A 26,512-nucleotide genomic window follows, 5' to 3' on the forward strand; every position below is an offset into this window, starting at 1 on the left:
CCTTTTGGTTTTGATTAACCTTCATTGCAAATTCTCCCAATATGCCCTGCAGAGTTCAAATAATTATTCTTGTCTGTCTATAAATTATGGAAAGAGGCTTCTCTGGCTACCAAAATATGGAACATTCTCTCCACACAGGAATTGGAAGGGTAGGTGCCTTTTCCCCCTCCTCTCAAATGCCTAATGACCCTAACCTTCTCTGACCACATGTATTTTTACGAAATGGCCGGGAAGGGATACTTCAGCTTCAAACTCTCAGCCTCAACTCCAAACTCTGTTAGAAACCCTTAGTCATATTTCTAAGAAGACTGACATGTGTCACAATACATGGAAGCAAGAGAAAAGATGAGGTTTGTGTAACAGCAGCAGCTTTTAGCCTCTCTAGATTCAAAATACCTTCAAAAAAAACCAAACTGAGGTCTAACAATTCTTTCCATAAACTCTTTCAAATTCAGGTTCATACACAAAACACATGCAAGGCAATTTCAAGGTCTTTCCACACATAAACCACAGGTCTGGCTGCTTCCTCTCTAGGTTTGCCTGGGCGTTTAATGGTTTACCTGTCATCATCTTTCTTTAGAGGATGGTAACACATTTTTTTTGCTTTCCTACCCCGAGTCTTCCAACACCGAATGCAAGTAACCAGATGCAGTAGCTTTTTAAATAATATCTCTCCCAAGAGGATGGCAGGGAGAAGGTAAAAGAAAAAAGATACACAAGTTTGAATGCAACAACTTTCAAGCCTGCCTCTGGCAAATTTCAGAATCTTAAGGACAAAGGCTCTTGGAAGTTATTCAATGAATGGGGAATATCTTGCTCAAGGCCAAAACCTGAAGTCGGAGCACTGATGTATTATACAAAGAACACTGCTGAAGTCCCTTTGCCCCCATTACCCTTCACAGAGGGCGAAAGAGAGCACATACTTTCACTAGCAGCTAAATACAACAAAAGTTCTACTGTAACATTAAACAGTAAATTACATGAGAGATCAGTTTATATAATATCTAGTTGCCTGTAGTTATTTTTCTGGCTCAAAACTTTTGACAAAATTATTCTGAACAAAAAAAGCTGCATGCCGAAATCAGAAACTGCCAACAGCTCATCTCATCAAAGTTAGCGGGATAATCAGGGTTGGTGACTACCGTTCCTACTTATGAAAGCAGCTGGAGGTCTAGATCGTTGGTTACTAAGTTGTGGATTTCCTGGAATTCTAGAGTCTGTAAAGGGTCTTAGAGATTGCCTAGCATGGTGACTCACTCTTCTAATAAACTGATGCCCCCAGACTAAGGGACTCGTCCAAGGTCACAGGCTTACTGGGTTGACAGCCCAGGCTTAAAACATGAGTCTGTCTCTTTAATTTTTTTTTTTTTTAATCTACTGATCTTTTGATTCAAACAAACCTCAAAGAGCCTCTTCAAAAAAATACTGAAACTCAGGCGAATGTCTCACTGACCTGCTACGTACAAAGGAAAACATTACACTGCAAATTCTGCAATCACCTGAATCTTCAGAGAATCCAGATAACAATACATTACAAGAAACATGAAAGAAAGTTAAGCACAAAGCACCAGGAAGGCCTCCGTCATTACTCCGTTGCCCAAGTCGGACACCTCGAAGCAGGACTCACTGGGACGGCACGGGGGTAGATGCTGGCTGTGGGTGACAGCAAGTGACTTACACTGGCTGCAAATGAGCGTGCCTAGAAGTTATCCCTGCCAACTACTGCTTCTCTCCACTCAATTTCTCCTACACATTTAGTCACCAGATCCTTACCATCCCTCTTGAACCCATGTCCTTTCCAATGTATTTCCAAGTAAACCACCTTTGTCCTGGACGGGGGTCTGCATCACAGCTTCTTACCTAGACTGCACATGTTTCTCCTTTCCTAGCCTACTGTTCCCATTCTTTGATCTCCATCACTTCTCAAGCTTATCCTCCGAGGCAAGGCTGAATGGTATGCATTCACATGATCACTCGTAAGGCAGAATGGGTCTTTCCTTTGCTGAAAATCAAGAGACTGCAGATCTTTCATGCTGTTGTACAAACATGTTGTACAAGCATTAAACGAAAGCTATCAAACTATTTTACAATCTGCATTAAAGCTATATATGATCACATTATTTTACCTTTTCTTGTGGATTTTAGGTTGAAAGCACATAGTTTTTGTTTTCTTCATAGTGTGTCTCCCATGTCAGCATTTTTGCCAAAAACATATAAGAACAAATCAATAAATATTTATAAAGAAACATTCATTTTTTTTAAGAAATATCAAGTCAAGATTTAATTGTACTACTATAAACACCCTGCCTCAGGGCCTTTGTACTGTTGGCACCTTGGTCTTAAACACTCTCTTCCCAGATGTCAGCATGATTCATGAGCCCAACCTTTAAGTCCTCTGCTCAAATTACACCTTCTCAATGAAGCTTAATGTGTCCACCCTTTTGAAAACTACAACTCATCTCCTCTACCCTACCCTCACATTCCCAACCCCTCTTACTCTGCTGTTTTTCCCATAGCATCTATCACCTTGTATTATACAGAAGTTACTGTATTTTTTGTTTATTAAATGCAACATACACAAGGAGAGGGATTGGGGCTGGGAGTGGTCACTGATGTATCTCAAACATTCAAAACCCTGGACTGGCACATAGAAACTACTCAACAGATGATTGTTTAAAGAATTGAATAAAAGAGTTAAAATGTCACTTTAAGGAAATTTGAAGTTACTTTAAGTAAAATGTTATTTTAAGTTCACTATCAATATACTTTTGAAATATGTGAAAATAATAACATGTAATGTGCTATACATATTACAAAGTATAATATTTTTTAGTAATGGTTGCAGTAGTAAGCATGTCTACCTAGAGAAGGTGTGAATGAAAATATATACAATTACTAGACATTCAAATGATTTTTAAAAAGGAAAGAGAGCCTAACTGCCAAGCTATTACTTTTTGTAATCAACAGCAAATGTACTTAAAAAAAACTTTCTTTCTTTCTTTCTTTCTTTATTGGACAGGGGGCGGGCTTGGATATGCATGCAAAGGGCAGGCAGGGGCAGAGGAAGAGGGAGAGAGAGAATCGTAAGCAGACTCCCTGATGAGTGTGAGGCTTTTCACCAGCACAGAAAGATCCCTCAGATCATGACATGAACTAAAATCAAGAGTCAAATGCTTAACCAACTGAGCCACCCAGTCACCTCAATACCAAATACACTTTGACTCAAATCTCAGGACTAATCAATGTTTCACTTCCTAGGTCAACAGGAAAATACAGTAACGTGCTGCTCTTTTAAAAACTCGAGATAAAACTGACATACACCACTATATCAGGTTCAGGTGTACAGCCTAAGAGTCAATATTTGTATACACCGTGGTGTGCTGCTTTATATGGTTAACTACTTCTCATCATGGTCTCTGTGCCATAGTATTAAATTATCTTTTTCTGGATTTAAATTCACAAAACTTCAGCCTGAACATTATTCAAAAGCATAAAAATGCACCATAGCAAATAATAAGAGAAAATTACATATAAAACCCAGTACTGGTGCACCTGGGTGCCCAGAGGGTTAAGCCTCTGCCTTCGGCTCAGGTCACGATCTCAGGGTCCTGGGATCGTGCCCCACATCGGGCTCTCTGCTGAGTGGGGAGCCTGTTCCCCCCCCACCCTGTCTTCCTCTCTGCCTACTTGTGAACTCTCTCTGTGTGTCAAATAAATAAATAAAATCTTTTAAAACAAACAAACAGAAGAAAGACCCAGTATTACCAGCCACCAAAAAGGTGCTTACAAGAAACAAACTGGTTTAAAATTATGATTTAAAAAGATTATCTTTAGGGGTACCAGGGTGGCTCAGCCAGTTAAGCCTGTGACTCTTGATTTCAAATCAGGTCATGAACTCAGGGTTGAGATGGAGAGAATCTTTCCATTGGCCCCCACACTCAGCAGGGAGTCTGCTTCTCTCCCCCCTCTGCCCTTTCCCTAGGTGCTCTCCTTCTCGCTCTCAAATAAATAAATAAATAAATCTTTTAAAAGTAAGTTCCACTTAAAAAAAATTATCTTTGAACTTAGATGGCAACTAATTATGCAACAAATCAAGTCTTTAATTTCAAATAAAACTAACCTTTATCAAAAAGGAAACGAGGGGGCGCCTGGGTGGCTCAGTGTGTTAAGCCGCTGCCTTCGGCTCAGGTCATGATCTCAGGGTCCTGGGATCGAGTCCCACATCGGGCTCTCTGCTCAGCGGGGAGCCTGCTTCCCTCTCTCCCTGCCTCTCTGTCTACTTGTGATCTCTCTCTGTCAAATAAATAAAATCTTTAAAAAAAAAAAAAAGGAAATGAGGGGCACCTGAGTGGCTCAATCGTTAAGCATCTGCCTTCGGCTCAGGTCATGATCCCAGGGTTCTGGGATCAAGCCCCATGCTGGGGTCCCTGCTGGGCTCTCTGCTTCTCCCTCTCCCACTCCCCCTGCTTGTGTTCCTTCTCTCTCACTGTGTCTCTCTCTCCGTCAAATAAATAAGTATTTTTTTTTAACAGTAAGTTAAATTTCATCTCTTCTTGAAATGAACAGAATTTCTGCTATAAAAATAAAAATTATCATTCATTAAGGCCTTTATATGTTATTTTTTTTCAAGATTTTATTTATTTATTTGAGAGAGAGAGACAGCAAGAGAGGGGAACACAAGCAGGGGGGTGACAGAGGAAGAGAGAGAAGCAGGCTTCCCGCTGAGCAGGGAGCCCGATGTGGGGACTGCTTCCAGAACCCTGCGACCATGACCTGAGCTGAAGGCAGATGCTTAATGACTGAGCCACCCAGGTGCCCCTGTATAAATTATTTCATGTAATCCTCATAAATCCCCACGAGGCACATATTATTATTCCCAATGTATAGCGAGTAAATTAAGGCTTATGTAAGGTTAACCACCTCCTCATGATTAACCAGCTAAAAGATGGGAGAGCTGGAATTGAGATGCAGGTTTCTTTGGAAGCAAAGTTCATACCTCAGCCACCAGGATGCCTTCCCCTGATAAGTGGCCCTGATGTATGAAAGCCAAGTGTGTCAACAGCGGTCTCTACCAGGAACTCTGAGTGGCCCTATCTGACAGAGGCAGGGAGGAAAGTACAATCACCTCCTCCAAAGCAAAGAGCTGACGGGAAACAAGAACTTCTAGAAGGCTGACTAGACTATAAGAATGAAAGGGAAAGGAGAAAAACTTCTGGGCAGAAATGCAAATTAAACCGGTTGGCTTTAATTCCCCTGAAACTACTACTGAGGTTCCAATTTGCGTTAAGGGCTGTGCATATCATGTTTCCTGCCTTCAAGTGGCTCAGGCTAACGGAGGTCAAGAAAACAAGGAATTTGCACTTATGAAATGTCTCCTATTTGCCAGACACTTTCAGGAACTATATATGCTATCTTATTTCATATATGATCATATAAATGAAACATACATGTAAACTAATAAGTATCACATTAATACTAAAGTATAAATTTGAACTAAGTGCTATGAGAACCTTAAGAAGACCTCTTCACTCTGCCCTGGAGTATGGCGGGCTTCTCAGAACGGATTTGGGGCTTTAAGCCAATTCTTAAAGATAGACGAGGAGCTTCTCGAAGGGAGGGAAGCAGGCAGTGATCAAGGGGACTCCACGTCCACTGATGTGTGAACAGAATAAGTCTGATACTGGGTAGGAAGGTTTTGACACTGAAGCTGATAAAATGGGCAGGAATTGAAGGATCTGAGTTTTATCCTTTTGGAAGCTGTTTAGAGTCTACACAAGAGGAGTCGCATGAATACACCAGAATTGTGAATGTTATCTGATGGCAGAGGAATTGGCGGGAACTAGAGACAACACATAGTACGACCGATCTGGGGCTTCTTGCAGCAACCCAAACAGACCAGGTGAGACAGGTATTTTAAAAGTACCAGTGGGAACAGACCTGGAGGGAGAGTCTGGAGAGCGTTCTGAGGTCAGCGGGCCAGGGCAGGGGTTGCTGGGAGGAGGGAGGGGAAATGTGCATCTACTGTAACAACTATTTCTGGTTGGGGCTGTTGAGTGGTGCCACGTACTGAAGGGATGAAGAGAAACAGCACATGCTGGAGAAAAGGGAACGCTCTCCAGTTAGAACACGCTAAACCAGAGGGGTCCTGGAGACTCCCAGGTAGGATCGCCAAGGAAGCATCGAGAGTCCGAGTTCAGGCTCAGGAGGACAGAATGGGCCCCGGCCTCGAGAACTGCATATGTAGGGCTAACCAAGCTGCAGGAGTGGATCATGAAGAAAGAGAAATAGCACAAGGGAGAGGCCTGGCAGCACTGACATCAAAACACCACACCACACACGCAAACCATGACACCATGCAATCCGCTGAAAGGCATTTTTCCAGCCTCTTTCCCTCCCATCTATAATAGACAAGCTCAGGGAGGAAGAAGCTGCCCTCCTTTGACTTCTCTCCACTCCAGGAAATGAGCTGGACCTGAGCTATTGCTGAGGACGGAAAAGCTGTGCTGTTCTATGTGCCAATGCGGTTAGCAGTCTTTTTGCAACCGTGTAATTGGCTTCAGTGAGCTGAAGGTCTATGCTGATGGTGGTCTTTGATGCTCAGCCAATATTTATAAAAATGTAATATTCACCAATAACTGTGAGAAGGGTTATTCCCCCATCAGTAAGGAGGCAAAAGTGGAGATGGGTGGACTGTGGAGCCCACACTCAAGGTGCAGAGCTGTAGAAGCAGTAAATAAACAGGGAGGGGCACCCATCTGGGAAACAAAAACTCGGGGGTACCATGACCCTGAGTCACTTTAGCATCCCACAGTAAAACAAAGAAACACAGGCCAGCACGGAACCCCCACTGAACCCCAAGGACCAGGACTTATCTAATGCTCCTCTCCGCTGCCATAGTCAGTCAGCAGGCAGACTGTGCTCGAGACTGTCTCAGATCACTGCGTAGGTGAGGAACACAGGTGATGGCAATCCGGCGACAGGAAGGGCTATAAAAGAATAACTGCTTCCTTCACACGTTTTGGCTCTCGTGCGTTCTCAGGCTTTACAGTGAAAGAATAAATGTCAGATGGCTCTTTGGGGGGTCGGTTTCATGACTGCTGTTGTCAAGGTACTTTGGGAGGAATGCCTTCAAAGGTAATTGACATGGAAATGCCACCCCAGTCCCTCTGGGCTCTGAACTTTGCCATCTAAATATCAGTGACATGAGAACGGTGGTTCAGCTCTACAGTTTATATAAAAGATTAGCTCCAAGCAAACATCAGTAAAATACTTGTGCACACAGAGAATGTTCTATATGCCTGGATGGAAATGGTTAAGAAAAGATTTAAGAAAAGATTTATGAAACAAGACTGATTCCTAGTGTTGTAAAACTCTGTAGGGGCACAGACAGCTGTCTGGACGTTGGGTCTATAAAACTCAGACTCCTAAATAAATAGAGAGTGGCAGAGTCCCCATGGCTGACAGCATTCCCTCCTCCCACACTTCTCAATCAGCTGGAGCAAGGATGTCTCCCTGATAAGAAATTTGCCACATCTTCTCTGAATACCTTTCAGAGCATCTTCAGTAATCTTGCACATCTCTCTGAGTTCAACCATTCCTGTGAATGATGAAGGTTAAAATGGCAACAACCTAGATGAGAACATTTTGGGCAGAAAAATTAGTCTTTGACAGTCCATGTTTTTGCAAATCACTGGTGAATTACTGTGGTGACATAGCAAAGATTGAAAGACGGGACCAGAATTAAATGGAACCATCCTAAGAAGAAGGCTGCCATTAAGATACTTCCTCCCCTCAGAACCAGTCCATTAACTCCACATGACATGGATTGTCACTGTCTTCCTGGTTACCACCAATGGAAGACGCTGCTGTTGCTAAGGCAATGATGTAGAAAGGAGCTAATACCATGGAGCACTTGACATGCATGGGTACTGTTCTAAGAGCTTTGTATGTGTACCATGTCAGAAAATCCTCACAACAACCCGATAAAATTGTTATAATTATTATCCTCATTTTACAGTTGAGAAAACCGAAGCACAGAGAGTAAAGCAACTTGCCCAGGGAGGACAGAGCTGTGACTGAACTCGGGCAGTCCGATTCCAGTGCCTGTGGTCTTAGCCCTATGTACGGTCCATGCAACAGATGATATTAATTAATGCACTCGTTAATTTGTCTGTGAATATTTACAGAGCCCTTGCAATTCATGGCCACTGCGCCGGGTGTCAGGGATGTAACGAAGAGTCAAGCAGACACGGTCGCTGCCTTGTGGAGCTTATGATGAATATTCACATTCATCAAGTAATCACACAAACGAGTATAAAATGACAACTCAGACAGCTGCTAAGAGGGCAGGCACATGGTGCTATGAACATTTATAATCCAAGGATGGAACTGCTGGAAGACCAAGGAAGACCTCCCTAAGGCAATGAAAACAAAACTGAAATCTGAAGGATGAGAGTTAAGCAGGAAAGGAGAAAGGAAGCTCACTCAAGGCAGAGCTCCCTGAGAGGATGGAAACTGGTGAGCATAAGCATCTGAAAGTAACTGAGGCTGAAACTCCAGAAGGGAGGGCACTGCGCAAAAGGAGGCTGTGGAGGAAAGGACCAGATCCGGCTGGGCCACACGGGCCATGGGAAGGCTTTGGGCCTATGCCCAAGAGCAAAGGAAAGCCACTGAAGAGGTTTGGCAGGGGATAGGACAAAATGAAATGTGTATTTTGGAAAGATCCTTCTAGCTCCAATATGGAAACCAGACTGGAAGCAACAGAATGGATACGGGATGACTAGTGAGGAGGTCAACGGAGGGTCCAAGGAGGAGACAATGAGCAGGGAGATGGTGGTGGTGATAGGAGTTGATGATAATGAGAACGATGATGGAGTGGAAGCTGAGAGGTATTTGGGATGTAAAAATCAGTCAGTGATGGACCGGGCAGAGTCGAGCAAAGAGGAAGGAGAATGACTCCACAGAGCCCCAGCTCATGCAACCGAGTGGACAGTGGTTACACTCACAGAAATAGGGAACTCTGGGAAAGACTAGGTATGTGGGAGGCACATGAGTCTGATTCTGGACCTAGTGAACTGCAGGTTCCTTTGAGATATTCAACAGGAAATATGAAGGAATGGGAATGTCAGAGAAAAGGTCTGAAGAGAGATCAAAAAGTTAAGAGTTACTGCCATATAAATTACAAATGAAGCCATGACTCAGGTAAAGACAGCCCAGAGCAGAGAGTGGAGAGATGAAGGCCTAGAAGGAATGTGGAGAAACTCCAATATCAACCAAAGCTGGCTAATGGACATCCTTTGATGAAAACGGAGACAAAACAGGCAGAAAACAGGAAGAAAACCAGGAGAGTACAGGGTTGTGGATGTACGTAAAGAAACTATTTCAGGAAGAAAGAGCAGAGCTAAATGCTGCAGGGAGGTCAAACATGATGACAACTTAAGAACGTCAGCTGGACAGACTCACAAGGAGATTTTCTGTAACCAGCGCCGGAGCTGTTTGGACAGACTGATGGCATTGGCAGCCGAACTGTAGGGGTCTGAGTCACTGGTGGTGGGGGGTGGAGAGGGGAGTAGGGAAATGCAGAAAGTCACTACTATGACAATTCTTGTGAGAAGTGTGATTATATGGAGAGAAGAGAGACAGAACACTAGGTGGATAGGGAAGAGCTGTGAGGTCTTCATTCTCATTAAAAGCAAAAACAAAACAAAACAAAACAAAACAAAACAGGGGCACCTGGGTGGCACAGTCAGTTAAGTGCCTGAGTCTTGATCAGGCTCAAGGTCATAATCTCAGGGTCGTGAGATCAAGCCCCACATCAGGCTCTGCAGCTCAGCAGGGTCTGCTTGGGGTGCTCCCTCTCTCACTCTCTTTGCCTCTTTGCTCTGTACTCTCACTCTCTCTCAAATAAATAAATATTTTTATAAAAACCCATATACCTGGGGCACCTGGGGGGCTCAGTGGGTTAAAGCCTCTGCCTTCGGCTCAGGTCATGATCTCAGGGTCCTGGGATCGAGCCCCGCATCGGGCTCTCTGCTCAGCAGGGAGCCTGCTTCCTCCTCTCTCTCTGCCTGCCTCTCTGCCTACTTGTGATCTCTGTCAAATAAACAACAACAACAACAACAACAAAAACCCCATATACCTCAAGTATGTTTAAAAACCATGCGCAGAGTGCCTGGGTGGTTCAATTGGTTAAGTGTCTGCCTTCAACTCAGGTCATGGTCCCAGGGTCCTGGAATCGATCCCGTGGATCAGGAGTCTGTTTCTCCCTCATCCTCTCCCTCTGCTCATTCTCTCTCTCTCTCTCTCTCTTTCAATCTTAAATAAATAAATAAAATCTTTAAAAAACAAAAATAAAACCAACGGGCAGGATCCAGGGAGGAGAGAGATTATTGAGGTACAAGACTAAGAGAAAGTTACTCAGAACCTAATATGCTCATCAATTCCTGGCCATTGCCTTTCTTGAACACAGATAAACTACTTGATGTGGCCAAGTTAAGAAGATGACCACCTTCTGAAATAGTAATACAATGTGCTCATAAGGCCTCCTTTGTGGCCGATAACTTCTGGAGATAGTATATAAATGACTTCAACCTACCACGTACTCTACCGGATCACCTCACCACAATTTAAAACACAGGGCAATCTGGGTGTTCCTACGGATATGCATGCTGCAGAGTCAGTGTAAAAGAGGGACCAAGAAGGCAGTCAAAAATTCATAATTGCAATGTAGATGCCATAAAATAATCCCGGGCTGAAGAATGTCCTTGGCATCTGCATTCACCACATTTGACCGAGTTTTTAGGGAACATGCAGGTACTGAACAAAAGATGACAGGATGACATGTACAATGACATAACCGTCATTGAAGAGACAGTTATGTCAGAGAAGCTGGTCCTTGAGACATTCTAAGAAGGTCTGTGATCCACACAAATACTGACGACATAGCAACTGCCACAACAACAATAAGTATCTCCTTTGACGAAACCATCTTCAGTGAATTACACTGTACGAATACACAGAAAGCAAGCAGCATGTTAGCACCCCAGGACCCTTACTGCTAAGCAGGAAAAAAAAATATTCTTTAAGTACAAAACCTGGAACACACCGGGACCTCTCCAGCAAGGGTGGCCCAGCTGGAGGCTAAACTTGGGTAACAGCCGAAATGCTTTATTCGTAGGCTACCTGTCATCACTGTAGAGCATGACCTCACCATTTGGGTTCAGTCCCTGTAGGCTCATTACAACCCACAGTAATAAACAACTCATCCAAAACATCTCGTTACGTTAAAAGCTCAAATTCTCTTAAAACAAAACAAAACAAAACAAAAAAAACTCATCTTTTTAGCAATGGCTAGATGCATGAAATGACTCAAGCTTCCAATTCGTTAGTGACCATCCTAGGGCAATTCCTTGTGGTTGGGCTGTCTGAGTTGTATGAAAAAAGTTAAACTGGTATCATAAAATGAAAACCTGACAGAAAGGTCAAGGAAATCCTAGCTCCGCCTGACTATCTTAACATGTGACCTACCAACATGTCACTTAATCTAGGGGAGGGTGGCATCAGCTGTAGAAGAATGAAGGTGTTTTCCAATTGTAATATTTTCTTATCTCTGCCTACAGGATAATATCTTTGGATACCTCTTCCTGAAGGTATCATACTGCATATTCACCAAATTATTTCCTAATCAACTGTTAGAACACTGTTAGGCAAATACTGTACATACAATATTATCAGGTATCCCGAGTTGAATAGTGTCTTCCCAAAACACATGGCCACCTAGAACCTCAGAATGTGACCTCATTTGGAGTGAAGGTCTTTACAGTTATAATTAGTTAGGATGAGATCATACTGGATTAGGGTGAGCTCTTAATCCAGTGACTGGTGTCCTTATAAGAAAGCCATGTGTAAACACGGAGACACACTGAAGAAGGGGACATGAAGATGGAGGCAGGGATTGGGGTGACACATCTATGAGCCAAGGAATGCCAAGGATTTCCAGCAACCACCAGAAACTTGGAAAAAACAAGAAGGATTCTCTCCTCGAGCCTCCAGAAGGACCCCTATTGACATCCTGATTTTGGACATTAGTCTCTAGAACTGTGAGAAAATAAATTCTGTTGTTTTAAGCCACTTGGTGTATAGTACTTTGTTAGGAGGGAAAGTAATATACCAAGTATCAATATGCTGCAACTAATTATTACTCACCTTGCTCCCATGGCAACACAAGAGGACTGCTAAGATGTCACAATACCTCAGACCTTCTGAAGAGGGTAAAATACTAGCGGAGTTCAAGATCCTGGTTTCAGATGATAAAAAAAAAAAGCTCTAATGATTCTTCGGTCTCCTTTAGTGGATGCTAAGGATTGTATTTTCAAAAAGGTAATTTCTCCTTTTACTTGGAAAAGTAATATCCTCTCTCTCAGAAACTACATACCTCTCCCTTGAAGCTATCAGCCTTCTGGAAGGAGACACTTTTTGCTTCCCTGCTGCAACCAGACTCTTTGCCTGAGTGATTCCTGTGACCTGTGATACAGATTCCCTATCTATGAGATCCTGCCAAGGCATATACCCCTGCGAATTCCATTACACGAAGCAGTTTCAGAACACAACCCGTAAGGAAGAACTACAGGGGACCAAAGAGCGATGCTCTTGTAAAGCTGTTAATTTAATCTGTAAAACGGGAATCTCTAAATAATAGGAAATGATGGGAGAAGGCCTATTCCTTCAGCAATCCCAAAAGTTCAACAGATTTCTAGTCTAAGTGGAAAAAGAGGCAATGAAAGACTTACTAAGAGCATCGTTTTGGGTCTCACAAACTGTCAGGAACATGTTCTGTCTCTGCTTTGGTTTCTTAGTTGTTTGCTTAGTGAATCTCTGTTTATGAATTTCAAGAAGCATAGTATGGACATCAAATTCTTCCAAATGCCCAAACTAGTCATGTAAACAAGAATCGCTCCCATGTGTCAACTGTGGAGAGCAATTTACCTTTGCCAGCTGAGTGGCTGACTCTGGTGTTAGCAACCCGATGACATAAATTGAAATGCCTTTCTCTCCTCACTCGCCATTTTACAAAGCGTCTACAGTGGCCTGGGAACTCTGTTAGGACACCAGCTGAAACAGACATGGTCTCTGCCTTCAGGCAGTTCAGAGTCTATCCAAGGAGACAGTCCCACAAACAAATGAGGCACCACGCCCAAGAATACTTGGTAAGTAGAGATATAATTACCTATCAGGCAAGAACAAATGGACAGGGAATGGAAAGCCTTTAGCCTTTCTGGACAAAGAAGTGGATGGCAGTACAGGTGAGGAGAAACCCCAGGCTTCACGGGGAACCCAGAGTTCCCAGCTCAGCTAACGGATGCTTCCTGGCTATGTACGCTGGAGAAGGCACATGAGCTCTCCAAGCCTTAGTGTCCTTTTCTGAGAAATGCTGAGTGATGCCACCTACATCACAGGATTCCTGTGATGCTGGAATGAGGGGATGTACATGAAACAGAATGTCTGGGTCATGGTGTATGCTCAGTGTTCAGTTCTCTTTCCCCTTTCATTCCCTTGGACAACTATGTGAACTAACACCAACATACAGAACAGGAAGATAATAACCACAAGAACTACCAAAACAGTAGCAATAAATCCATACAAAACAGTAGCAATAAATCCATACATGGTCAATAGCGTTTATTCTTAAAAAAAAAAAATCACTTATTGTTATATAATAATCATTGTCCTGAATGCTAACCATTATACAGATGACTCTTTTCTTCTCATCCCAAATTTACCATAAACAAATATATGAAAACAATCTTCAGAAAACAGAGATTTATCATTTGATCGGGGGGGGGGGATTTCAATAAATATGCATTTATCCAGCAAGATTTCAATAAAAACTCTGGCTCACTAACAGTTCTGATGAAGCAGAAAATCTATATAGTTATGAAGATTAGCATCTATACATCTCTATAACTAAGCCATTATTCACCAGAGTCGGCGAAAATTAGTTTAAGGAAGTTCTTCCATTTCTGTGTGGACATTTCCTCACCAATTATCCTCTCTGAATACCTGTGGTGTATCCTCTCTGTGGTGCTGGAGGGAGAGCTGCCTTGTCGGGGATCCAGCTCCTTCAAATGCCAACTACTCATCCTGGGCCAGGACCCCAGACACCTTGTGTATTTAATATTCCACTTCTCAGACTAGTTCATTTCTCTCCAAACACTGCTTGCCCTCTCTTTTTTTTTTTTTTAAGATTTTATTTATTTATTTGACAGAGAGAAATCACAAGAGAGGCAGGCAGAGAGAGAGGAAGGGAAACAGGCTCTCCACTGAGCAGAGAGTCCGATGTGGGACTCGATCCCAGGACCCTGAGATCATGACCTGAGCTGAAGGCAGCGGCTTAACCCACTGAGCCACCCAGGCGCCCCTTCTTGCCCTCTCTTACCACCATGCTCTCTTCCCCTATGCCATTCACTTTGCCTGAAACACCTTACCTTCCCATCTTCAGCCAGCGAAATCCTAGCCCATGTTCTATACCCAGCTCACAGCCTGTCTCCACGGGGCTGACCCGGACCATTACCTCCCATGCTCCCCTGCCCTCACTGTCCCATCAGCATTGCGTTCACTGGTGTACTGCTGTTGGGGCTGTTATTTTTTTTTTTTTACTCTGTGTTACTTATTTCACAATTTCATGCTCCCCTCTCCCAACTGAATAAGCTTTCTGAGACCAGGAGCCACATGTTAGAATCGAACTTACTATTTTGCACATTGTTGATATTTAGATTTATTTGTTGGTTGGCTAGAATACATGAGATACTGTGATAGAAAGTTTCAGAGTCCTGGGTGGGTCAGTCACTTAGCATCTACCTTCCCCTCAGGTCTTGATCCCAGGGTCCTGGGATCACCAGTGTCCAGCTTCCAGCTCAGCAGGGAGTCTGCCCCTCCCCCTTGCTCATACTCTCACTGGCTTGCTCTCTCTGGCACATGAATACATTAAAAACAAAAATCTTTAAAAAAGAAAAGGGGCGCCTCTGTGGCTTAGTCGTTAAGTATCCGCCCAGCTCGGGTCATGATCCTGGGGTCCTGGGGTGGAGCCCCACGTCGGGCTCCCTGCTTGGCAGGAAGTCTGCTTCTCCCTCTCCCACCCACCCGGCTTGTGTTACCTCTCTCGCTGTGTCTCTCTCTGTCAAACAAATAAATTTTAAAAAGAAACTTTAAAAATTTTTTTTTAAAAAATGGAAAGGAAAGGAAAAGCAAAAGCAAAAGGAAAAGGAAAAGAAAGGAAAGGAAAGGGCACCTGGGTGGCTCGGTCAGTTAAGCATCTGCCTTTGGCTCTGGTCATGGTCCCAGGGTCTTGGGATCAAGCCTCACATCGGGCTTCCCTCTCCCACTGCCTCTTCCCTCTGCTCATGCTTTGTCTCAAATAAATAATAAATAAACCTTTAATAAATAAATAAAACTTTAAAAAAGAAAATTTCAAAGTCCTACTTCAGCATGAATAGCAGTCTGCACAATATGAGTGACTTCTTTGACATTAAAACAGATGACAGTTCTGAAAACTCAAGATGAATTAAATTATTGGGCATAATGTTTTCCCCTGCAGAAGGTAATCCCATTGCGACAAATATTTTGAATGGCAACAGTATTATGCAAATAAACTATCTCAGAATTCAAGCAGGTACTTAGTACAGCCAGCTATACTAAATAATAATAGCATTTGTACTTCAGTCAGCAACTCATCTAACCAATTATTCATTGAGTCCCTAATTTGTACAAGGAACCCTACTACGATGAGTAAGGGACAGGCCAACTCCTCAACACTCAACACTTTAATGGAGGAGACAGACTTAAAAACTTTTTACAAAACAAGTTAAATGAGCAATATAATACGGCTAACCTATGGAGTAATGTGTGTGATTCATTTCAATTGGAAGGGCTGAGGAACCATCCAACAAAACAAAAACCAAAGCACAAAAAGGGAGATGACATTGGAGCAAGGCGATGAGAGAGAATTGGGACTCTGTACACCAAGACGGCAGAAGGGGAATCAGGGTTCTAGTTCTAAGATTAGCAAGAGTGAAATGTACAGACATGAGAACACACCCTCACCCCCTCTAGCTTCTCTGAGTAGGTGATCTAACTTGCTACTTCAGGAGAAACTGAAAAGATCATTCCTCTCCTGCATCTCAGAACTGCCTCAGCCTTTCTCTCTCTCTCAACAGTGTCTCCACTCTTCTCCAAAGCTAAATTCTCTGAGTCGCTCAGAAACCCCCCCGCTGCTTGTCTAATGTCTCATCTTGTTGCAGCGCTTACCCTCCCTCTCCTTCCTTTTGCAGACAAGTTTTTGAAACCATAGTCTGTACTGGCTGTCTCCACTTCATCTCTAATTCATTTCAGTTATGTAAGGTTAACTGTCTCGTCAATCTTTTTCATTCAGCAGAATAAAGAGACACGAGGACTTAAATTCTGATGTCCTCCATTCTTTTTTTTTTTTTAAATAAGTTCGCCCCCCCCCCAAAAAAAAAGTTAACTAGTTACTTCTTTTTAAAGTTTATTTGTTATACTCAGGAACAGAGAATGAGCAGTCTCTGCATAGCATTTCTCAGGACCGGAAAGCTGAGACTTTGCGTATTTCCAACCACAGTGAGAACATGGAACCTTAAAAAAGCCCTTCTCTCCGTGTGCCTTTCCTAACTCAGCTCTTCACAGTTCTTCAAATGAGAATACAGAGTCATCGGCTTTGACAACATGAACAGGTTCTTTTAAGGAAATTATGTCATAGAAGTTGGGTTCTTAATCTTTTCTAGGAGATCAGAGTAAGGTAAGGCTTGCTATATCCACCTGGTACGGCTACACCAGAAGCATCCCAAGCTAGCCCCCCTGATTTATGTTCCACTTCTCTGGCAGTTTCATTCACTAAACAAATAATGGCTAAGATGGTCTCTCCTCTTATACACATTAAATAGCCAGAACACTCCATAACTTACTTTGGTCACCTTTCTCGCCTTTAAAGCCAAATTTATCAGCACCCATGTACCACCTACACTGATTTCAAAAAATGCAAAGACTCACCCATATGTTATATACACTTAAGTCTTTTCATGGACAGTGAGTGTTACATATACTATTCCACGAACTGTTGGGACAATATATAGATCTTAGCTCATCTTTTCAGATTTCCTTTGCAGTGAACTTCAGTTCACTGAACAATCCAGTTACCCCCCTTCATTTTTCAAAAATAAATTTATCCCCCCCACACCCCACTTTTTAAAAATACCAGATGAAGATCCGTATCATTTACTTCTCTGCTGTCTTCCTACAGAACAGAGTTTACACACCTCCCAACTGCACTGGACATGATAGAAATTCCATAAATATTTGTCAACAGGCAGATACATATTTAATAATACTGTTAAAATTTCCGTAAGAGTTACCAAACAAATGTTTTGACTAAAGACCAAATGAAAAATTCCAAGCCCACCTCTTCAGACCCCTTGTAAGAATCAGGTTATGATTACAGATGGAAATCCACGTTCCATATGTCTAAATATTTAAAAGTTATATATCAAGTTAAACTATTAATAAAATATGGTCGCTTCCTCAAATCTTAACAAATATACCTTCAACCACCTGGAGGTACAGGAAGGAATTTAGAATTTCTAGACTCCTTGAAGTTCCAATACAGTACATGCAGAGTCTAAGCTATTTGGGGTCAGGAAAATTCAAGTCGGGTACTCAGAACATGGGGGTAGGTGGCGTGAGAGTCTAGGCTGGGCACAACCCCTAGACCTCTTAGGGTCCTTCATCCTCTAGGGAAATGTGGCCAGGCAGAACAGGGTCCTTTAATTCACGGGTCCCAAAGCAGGGCTTCTCTTGTCAGGACTGCAGGCAATAATGCATAATTTACCAAAATGGAGAATTTGCCAGATCAGTCTTGTTGCACTTAGTTAAAAAAGTAGCTGAAACTAAACATATTTTTTAAAAAATAATTAAGTTAAGAAGTAAAACCTGAAACTCCCAATCCCTAATCACTTCAGTTCCCTCAAGATCTATAGGTATTAAAAAAAAAAAAAAAAAAAAAAAAAAAAAAGCCTAGTATTTATCTTACTCTACCCTACAGCCTAATGTAGATTCTGTGATTTTTTTTTTTTTTTTGGTACACATTCATACAATTTACAGGACTCTCTTCACAGCTAGAGGGAGTTAAGACAAGAAGGAGCAGAAGAAGAGGGAAAGGAAAAAAACATCAAGTATCAGAGATCAGATATGCAGGTCTGAGAAGACATTTCCCTTGTGTTCTGTCACTTGTCTGAGGAAGCACATGACACCATGATTAACCATCTGATCACAGCCTTGAGTATCCCTGCGTGCTCTCACTAACACACAGATTCACAGAGTTCACTCACGGGCCTCCTAAAGCTCCCATTCTAGCCACTGGGTCCATGGGAAGGCAAGCTGAATCTTGTCAACACTTAAATGGAGCCTGATACCAGCTCTCCCTACACTTCACCGTAATCTGCTGCACTGCAAATTCCACTTCACTTAGCAAGAAAACGAATTTGTTCATTTGAAAAAAACAACTAATAAATAATTCTCATCACAATACATATACACATACTCCACAGGAAGGGAAGTATTTCAACTGGAAATCTTATTTATGTGTACTTACTGAGATTGTACCATTGTCTAGACCTATGGACAGTCTTCTTGTTTCCGGGTTAAAAGACATGCATGAACATGGAGCTGAAAGAAATGAACATGTTGATGAAATTAACAAAATGATGATTCTCATCGATTCAGGAGTGACTAACTAGCTAAGAGTGTGTGGCTATTTTTTTCCCCACTATTTTCTGAAAAACAGTTCATTTAACGCCCACACACCAAAAAATAAAAACAGTAATCTTACAACCAACCCCTAGTTTTTTCAGTTATCCTTTTAATGAATATAACGAGTAAGATATTCTCAAACTGGACTAGTTCCAAGGCACTTGGTCTCAGCTGTTCCGTCAGTATGGAATCGAAATTTGCTTGACTAGATTAACAATATTTTGTGCTGTGTAATCCCTCTGCTCTAGATCTATCTCTTCCACTCAAATCCCATCTTTAATAGAAACAACCTATCTTTTCTCAACTAGGGAAAAAATATAAAGAAAGATCTTATAATTCCCTCCTCCCCTCATGTACACACATTAGTATAAAAATCTGGTTTTTGATTCCAAATTGTTTCGGGGCATGTGGACTAACAGAACAAGTCTTTTACTCTTAGCATTGACGGTTGCTGAGTGAAAGAGACTGAGGATCTGTCTTGTTTAGGGGAACCAGCTGGACACAGGGCCAGGCTCCATAGGAAAGAAATCAAGGCTGGGTAGAGCCTCCCTGTTCTGCAAAACTGGCTACTACCTGAGTATAACTGAGCAGTAAACTAAGCATGCCTTGAAGCCAGTGTGGGCAAGAAGTGCTTAGTGAGGAGTAAGCTTCCCCATCCCTGCCTTCTCTATTGCCACCGGCTCATAAGAATGGGGCCTGTTGACAATTTACGCTACACTAAAATAGTTGTTCTAAAAACAAGTCCAACACAATTTTTAAATTTCTCCTCCACCCTCACAGTCGCCCCGTACATGACAAAGTGCGCATCATCGTAATCAGAATCAGCCTCGGACAGCCTTACTCCTACTTTCCAGTTATGATTAGATGTCTTACTCAAGGTCACACAGGAATAAAGAAGTTGGAGAAGGTTCAAAGACTTCATTCAAACACGCAGTCCTATTTTGAAATACCCTACTTAGATTACCTCTAAACTATAAAAGAATTTCAAGTTCTACTAAGAGAGACACTGCATAACAGATCACTTAGTAACGTTTTTTTATTCTCTATAAAAGGACCCTGAACAACAAAAAAGATCTTTCAAACCGCATGAAGTATTTGCTTTTTTCTAATTTTCAATCGTGATATATTCAGAAAATGGAAACACAAAGAATAACTCCCCCCTCCCCCTCACTTCTACCAGAACAGCAGAGTATCTTCACCCTGATCAGCCACAAAATTAAACTGGATTCCCAAAAGGACACTGCTGCAAAACGTAGTCAAATGATATTTAATGCGCTGCCCTAAGGAAGTCAGTCAGTCTCGCCTATACCCCATCAATTATGTAGGCACAATTTCTAGGCAGGTGTTAAGATGCAAGGTCTCATAAGCCTGTAACATGCATTCAGGATTAAAATCTAATGATTTCGTGGAAAATAATCATGTTAGCTGAAAAGAACAAAAGAAAAAATACACTGTGATAACAACTACATAAAGTACATGGAGACCTAAAAACATACATGGAGAATTGGAACTGTTTTTGTGTTCATGTACAAGATTAAGACTGTATTAGTCTTATTCTTTTGCTATTCCTGTTAAAAGTTTTAAATATCTTATAGTGTACTAAGATATAAGCATGAGCCTATGAAGCAAAACCCCAAAGGGCTATACACTGGTCAAGAATAACTTCATCATTTAGCTGCCTGCCTGACCATATGAAAAAGTCTCTTCTGTGTGATTTCCTCCAAAGTTCATATCTGCTTATGTAATAGTTAGAAAACAAACTGCTCTCTGAATGTGACTTAAATGACTTGTTTACAACACTGCATAGGCTACCGTGACATCTACATTTCTATTTCTTTCTGGATTTCTTCGCCCTTTTACTAGATTTCCTATTATTCTTTTAACAAAAATGCAGAATGCTTACTGCGTTCCAGGCATGTGATATAATGATAAGGAATTACAGCTGTCATCAAGGAATTTATAGATTGTGGCCCCAACTGTGTACAGGAACTGGAAGACTCATCCCAACGTCATCATTATAGGCCAAATCACTTTATGTTTACAGGAAGAAAACATCACCAGCATTCAAAAGGAAGAGACCTTTCCCAGAGAATCCCATAAACAAATGAAATTTACTTTAGAAATCCTGTTGTTCTAGAACACATATACTTGAACCCAAGATGGTTCTAGACAGGGAATTGCCAGAGCTGAAGAGCATTAGCTTCCAGCTGCCCCCCAAAACAAAGCCACCCCTCCAATGGAGCATTATTGGTGAAACACCAAGCAAACCTGTGTGTTTGCATGTGTGCACGCACACACTTTGTGTGTGTGTGTGTGTGTGTGTGTGTGTGTGTAGCAAAAGACTTTTGGTAGGTGAGCCTTCTGATGCTCCTCAAATCATTTCCCAACTGTGACACTCTCACAGGAATAGGCCCTGGGCTGGTTACCCATAGGCCCAGGCAGGGCCAAGGAGGCAGGGAGTGGACTGAAGAGAATATTGATGCCCGTATCTGTTGTTACAGTAAATGCCTTTCCTTTTGGGAAATGGGGGAATAGACAGAATGACAAGAGAGATCCTTCTAAATTCAACTCACCAGAAATTAACAAAAAAAGCGGGCTCTGAAAGACTCGTCTCATGGCCCATACAAAATGGGTTCCTACCCATGCAAGAAAATATCAAAGGGGAAAAACTGTCCGGGAAGGATAATAAGTCACAGTAAATTAATGGTAATTCTGGCCAAATGGTAAAAAGGGTCCCTCAGCAGGAAGGGTAGGGGAAAAAAATATATGACTTAAGCCACAATATTTGTAGCTGCATTGCAAAAATGTGATGTTTCACAAGTAAGAATTCAGCTTTAAATGATATAAAATTAATAGTTCCTAGGTCAATAAAGAATTGCTCCATCTGATCATCTGATGGCTGAGAGTTGAGGTCAGAGATGAAATGGCTGAGAGCTTTCTACTCTCCCACCTTGCAGTGCTTTCTCCAAAGGCTCAGTGAGATGGCTGACCAGACCCATAAAATGACAATATAGCTCCTCCACTGACTTTCTCCTTCAAAGCTGCATCCTTGAACTCGAGATGAAATAAATACAGCATGATACAAAACCTGAAGATACATTTATTTCCTTCACCTTTAACTGTTTTCCCCACAAGAAAAGATAACCACACCTGGTAAGCTTTGTGGGGTAACCCCCATTTGCCAAGGCCTCCCACATATACCATCTGTATGGAGTTTGCCTGGGACTGTTCCTACACAAACCCAGTAACTGAAATTCAAGGCCTTGCCACTGGTCTTGCTGATGTTATACATTATACATTAGGTTCCCATTTTTTCCCCAACATGTCTATTAAAACCTAAGAAAAACAATGCCCATGGTTTACTCCTCAATAAAATAGTACAAGAACTCATTTTTTTAAAAAGATTTTATTTATTTATTTGACAGAGATCACAAGTAGGCAGAGAGGCAGGCAGAAAGAGAGAGGAGAGGAAGCAAGCTCCCAGCTGAGCAGAGAGCCCAATGTGGGGCTCGATCCCAGGACCTGAGATCATGACCTGAGTCGAAGGCAGAGGCTTTAACCCACTGAGCCACCCAGGCACCCCAAGAACTCATTTCTATGCTATCTGATTAAGACTGGCCTTTTCTCTTTTCTGTTTCAGACTGAGGATAGCCAAAAGAAGTTATTTGGCAAAATTTCTGGAAGATATTAAAAGGCACAAATAAGATGGAAAAGAAATTTGTGGAGGTCTATGAGTAATGAAAAATAATAGTCTCTTATGCAAGTATCAGGACTTTAGGCCTTGATGGCCTGTCAAAATCTTATTTTAAAAATTAAAGGCTTCCATAACATTGAGAATTTTTAAAAATGAAATCTTTATAGTTTCAGGCAGATATTCAGTGTAAGGTTTAGGGAAAACTGAAATAAAGAGAAGCCCCAGTCTTGGCGGATATATTAATGACCATTTAATTTGAAGGGAGAAAAGCCCAAGAGATATAAGCCCCAAAGAAATGGAACTCAAGAGACTGACATCAACCTCAACAGAGTTAGTGATTAAATGAATTAAATGGATTAAGAGAAATTGGCTACTTCTACTTCTGATACTTCTATCCGTCAAGTAGTCTCCAAAAAAAAAAAAAAAAAAAATACAGACAGAAATATATATATATGGCTCTTGTTTTTTAAAAAAATAGTTGAGAAAGCATTCTCAAAATACTCTTATGGGGGGGAAGTTACCTAATTTCTGTTATTTATACCTAAAATTCTTTTCATTTTATGACATTTATTTTCTGTCCTTTGCTTACAGGTTGGACTTTACTCAAATAAACACAAGTTTCATTGAAGCGGTGGATTTCAATCACACTGACTGCTTTACAATGGTAAAGGCATTACTTGGCGGGACACACTAATCCTCATGGGATGTTCTAGTGGTCTCTTTAAAACTAAGCCAACAATGGTACTTCCATGAATAAAACTTCAGGTATTAAAGGAATCCTGATCAGGTTGATTATGAGGACCCTACAATAAGAGGACTTCAAGGAGGGGCGCCTGGGTGGCTCTGTCAGCATCGGCCTTTGGTACAGGTCACGATCTCAGGGTCCTGGGACTGAGCCCCACATTAGGTTCCCTGCTCAGCGAGGAATCTGTTTCTCCCTCTCCCTTTGCCCCTCCCCTCCACTCATATTCTTTCCCTCTCAAATAAACAAATAAAATCTTTAAAAAACTTCAAGGAGCACCCCACCACCACACAATAAATATTTAATTCATGGACACTATGTCATTCACTCCTGTCTATCACAAGACAATATTTATTAGGTTTACAATATTTAACCCATGTTTTACTAAGAACACTTATATTTAGGACTTCAATTGCCTAGCATTAAAGATCATTTTCCATTTCAAGCAAATATTTTATGCACTCTACTAAAGCTAATCACTTGTTTCCTTTTAATTTAGTCTGAGTAATATCGGCAAAATTATAGTGGTCACTTTTTCTCCCAGACAGGTTTTAAGTTACAGCTACAAGTTTAAGATCTAAGTTCAAAAAAATTTTAAAAACTCTGTCATATGAAAATCAAACAAGAATATGCTAAATAAATGCTGTAATTATTTAGATTAGTTAATAATCCATTATTTTTACCTTGGATAATTCATGTTTTCATTTAATTAAAAATCAGAAGTTCCTTGGGCATATTTTCTTTAGTAAATACAGAATTGAAAGATCATATTACATAACTATTTTTGAAAATGTTGATAGTAAAAACAGTGAATTGCTTTTACATTATGGTTCCCTAACAAAACCTATACCAAAAGAAACCAACAAAAGAACAATATACTTCACAACTAGGAACCAAGGAGTTATTTGAAATAAGGTATAAAATAATAAGATGAGCATTTCCCAATTATACCCATAACCCCTAGTCTGCCAAGAAAGTCTCTCAACTGAGTTAAAGATGTTGTCTATAAGTCACCAAAAAAATCACCACCTTATAAAATTAGAAATGCCAAATTCATTATTTTAAATAGCTTTTACTACTAATCTATCCACATGAATTTCCCCCAAAACTTCAATAAACCCAGTAGAAGAGACAGGAAAACACACAAACCAGTTCCACCAATTGTCTTAAATTACACAAAGTTCTTCTTTGACCAATGGAAAATTCAACACTTGCAATTTACATACAAAATGACCCATTTCCAACCCAGGTATACAGTATGTGAACATATTATTCATTTTAATTTTCTAAATCCTCAACTTTCACATTATCTGTTGCTGTAGAACTAAAGGAAAAAGAAATCAATCTAGCACAACCTCACATATTGGTCAGTCTTTTCCTAACCCCCCTTGGGTACAGATTAGCTATAGTCTGTATTTTTAAAGCACCGAGAACCTGAAAATACTTAATAAAGTACTTATTTAACATAACTCACAACCAAAATATTTTTGCAAATTTGAGATCAAAGGAAATGGGACAGTTTATTCATCAGGCTCCAGAGCAGGGAAAATGTAAAGGATTTGCCTGAAATGACTCAGCAAATTGGCAGCAAAAATGAAAATCCAATTCTAGTTTCCCACCCAGGCACAGGTTCCAACCTACAAGCTATTTTGAAAACTCCAATCTTAAAAAATACATATTTTGGGGTGAATTTCATGTAAACAGTAAGCCTATGTCCAAACTTCATCTCTCTGTCTTAACTAAAATAATTTAATGCATTCCTTACCTCATTTCACAAGGAATTTGGACTGACTTAAAAAGCAGACACAATGAGGGGTGCCTGGGTGGCTCAGTTGGTTGGGCGTCTGCCTTTGGCTCAGGTCATGATCCCGGGGTACTGGGATCAAGCCCCACATTGGGATCCTTGCTTGGCAAGGAAACTGCTTCTCCCTCTCCCTCTGCCTGCTACTCTGCCTGCTTGTGCTCTCTCTGTTAAATAAATAAAATCTTTAAAAAAAAAAAAAAGCATCACAATGAATCCAAACAATAGAAATAAGCAAAATGTCACGACTAAAGACAATATGTATAAGAACAGGAAAAAAAAAAACCAGAAAATGAGAATAAAGATCTGTTGGCAAACATAATAGGTTCCATGTTTTACAATGATCCATAAGGACTGTGAACCAGGTCCCTAGAGCTGTCCCCCAACATTTTTCACCTCATGATACATACAGAAAACTAGATTTGAACAGCCACTGGAGTCAACGGAAGAGATCTGCAGGGCCCGGATGACCGGACTGCCTGTCCAGCTCTGAAGATCAGCTCTCAGGGTCTGTAATCCGCTTGGATCATCCCAGCACCTGATGTGGCACACGGGCTGGTAAGTTCTGCCTTAGAGAAAGCAAAGGGCTTCTGGCCCCCTCAGTGCTTCCTCAGTGCTTCCTCAGAGGTGCGCGGAGCACTATGGTAGACAATTACCTCAAAAACAGCCATAAAGCATCTCATATATGCAACACATCGGTCCGAGCAGAGGACGCAGTGAAGACAGGCATTCCCACAGAGGGCTAACACCAAAGTGGGAACACTGTGCCGATGCACGGGACACCGCATGGCCACCGTACGGCCCTCCATAAGCAGTCTTTCTTTCAAATAGGCTTTTTGATAAAAACCAGGAAGCAGTGGTTCAAAATTCCACTTTTCAGTGAGGACTCGAGTTCCTATACATTAAAAGTTAGCCAAGTAAATGGTCAAGCTGCCGGACTTGCGTGAAAAACTGAGGGGGTCCCAAGTACAAAGCTCCAGATGGGGCAAGTGCCAACTCAACCACGCCAAGGCAGAGAGCTGGAAAAACACAGGTCATTTTGTTGCTGTGTTAGGTGCGCCTCTGATCTGCACTTATCTTTGAAAAACCGTCTTCTGGGGCACCTGGGTGGCTCAGTGGGTTAAGCCTCTGCCTTTCGCTCAGGTCATGATCCCAGCGTCCTGGGATCGAGCCCCGCATCAGGCTCTCTGCTTGGCAGGGAGCCTGCTTCCTCCTCTCTCTCTCTCTCTATTCCTGCCTCTCTCCCTACTTGTGATCTCTATCTGTCAAATAAATAAATAAAATCTTTGAAAAACCGTCTTCTGTTTCGCTTTAGGGACAAATTCATAAACACCGAGGAGCCAAAGTAAATACCACCTGCTTGCCCTGCCAACTACAGAACCCACAGAGGTTTTCCAACTGCCCGGCACACTCTCAGTCCTAGGGCTCCGGGCCTCCCAGTCACCACATCCTTGGCAGC

General features: G+C 41.7%; 1 protein-coding gene across 1 annotated transcript in view; it reads right to left on the reverse strand.

Annotated features, from left to right (window-relative positions):
• Nucleotides 1-26,512, reverse strand: part of WDFY2 (WD repeat and FYVE domain containing 2) — a 180,506-nt gene that overhangs the window by 71,320 nt on the left and 82,674 nt on the right. Inside the window, exon 3 of the mRNA XM_045978127.1 lies at nucleotides 18,659-18,732. Within this exon, the coding sequence (XP_045834083.1) occupies nucleotides 18,659-18,732 (74 nt within the window). The remainder of the gene's footprint in view (nucleotides 1-18,658; nucleotides 18,733-26,512) is intronic.

This window comes from Meles meles, chromosome 14, assembly GCF_922984935.1.
Source record: "Meles meles chromosome 14, mMelMel3.1 paternal haplotype, whole genome shotgun sequence".
In the NCBI taxonomy this organism is placed as follows: Eukaryota; Metazoa; Chordata; class Mammalia; order Carnivora; family Mustelidae; genus Meles; species Meles meles.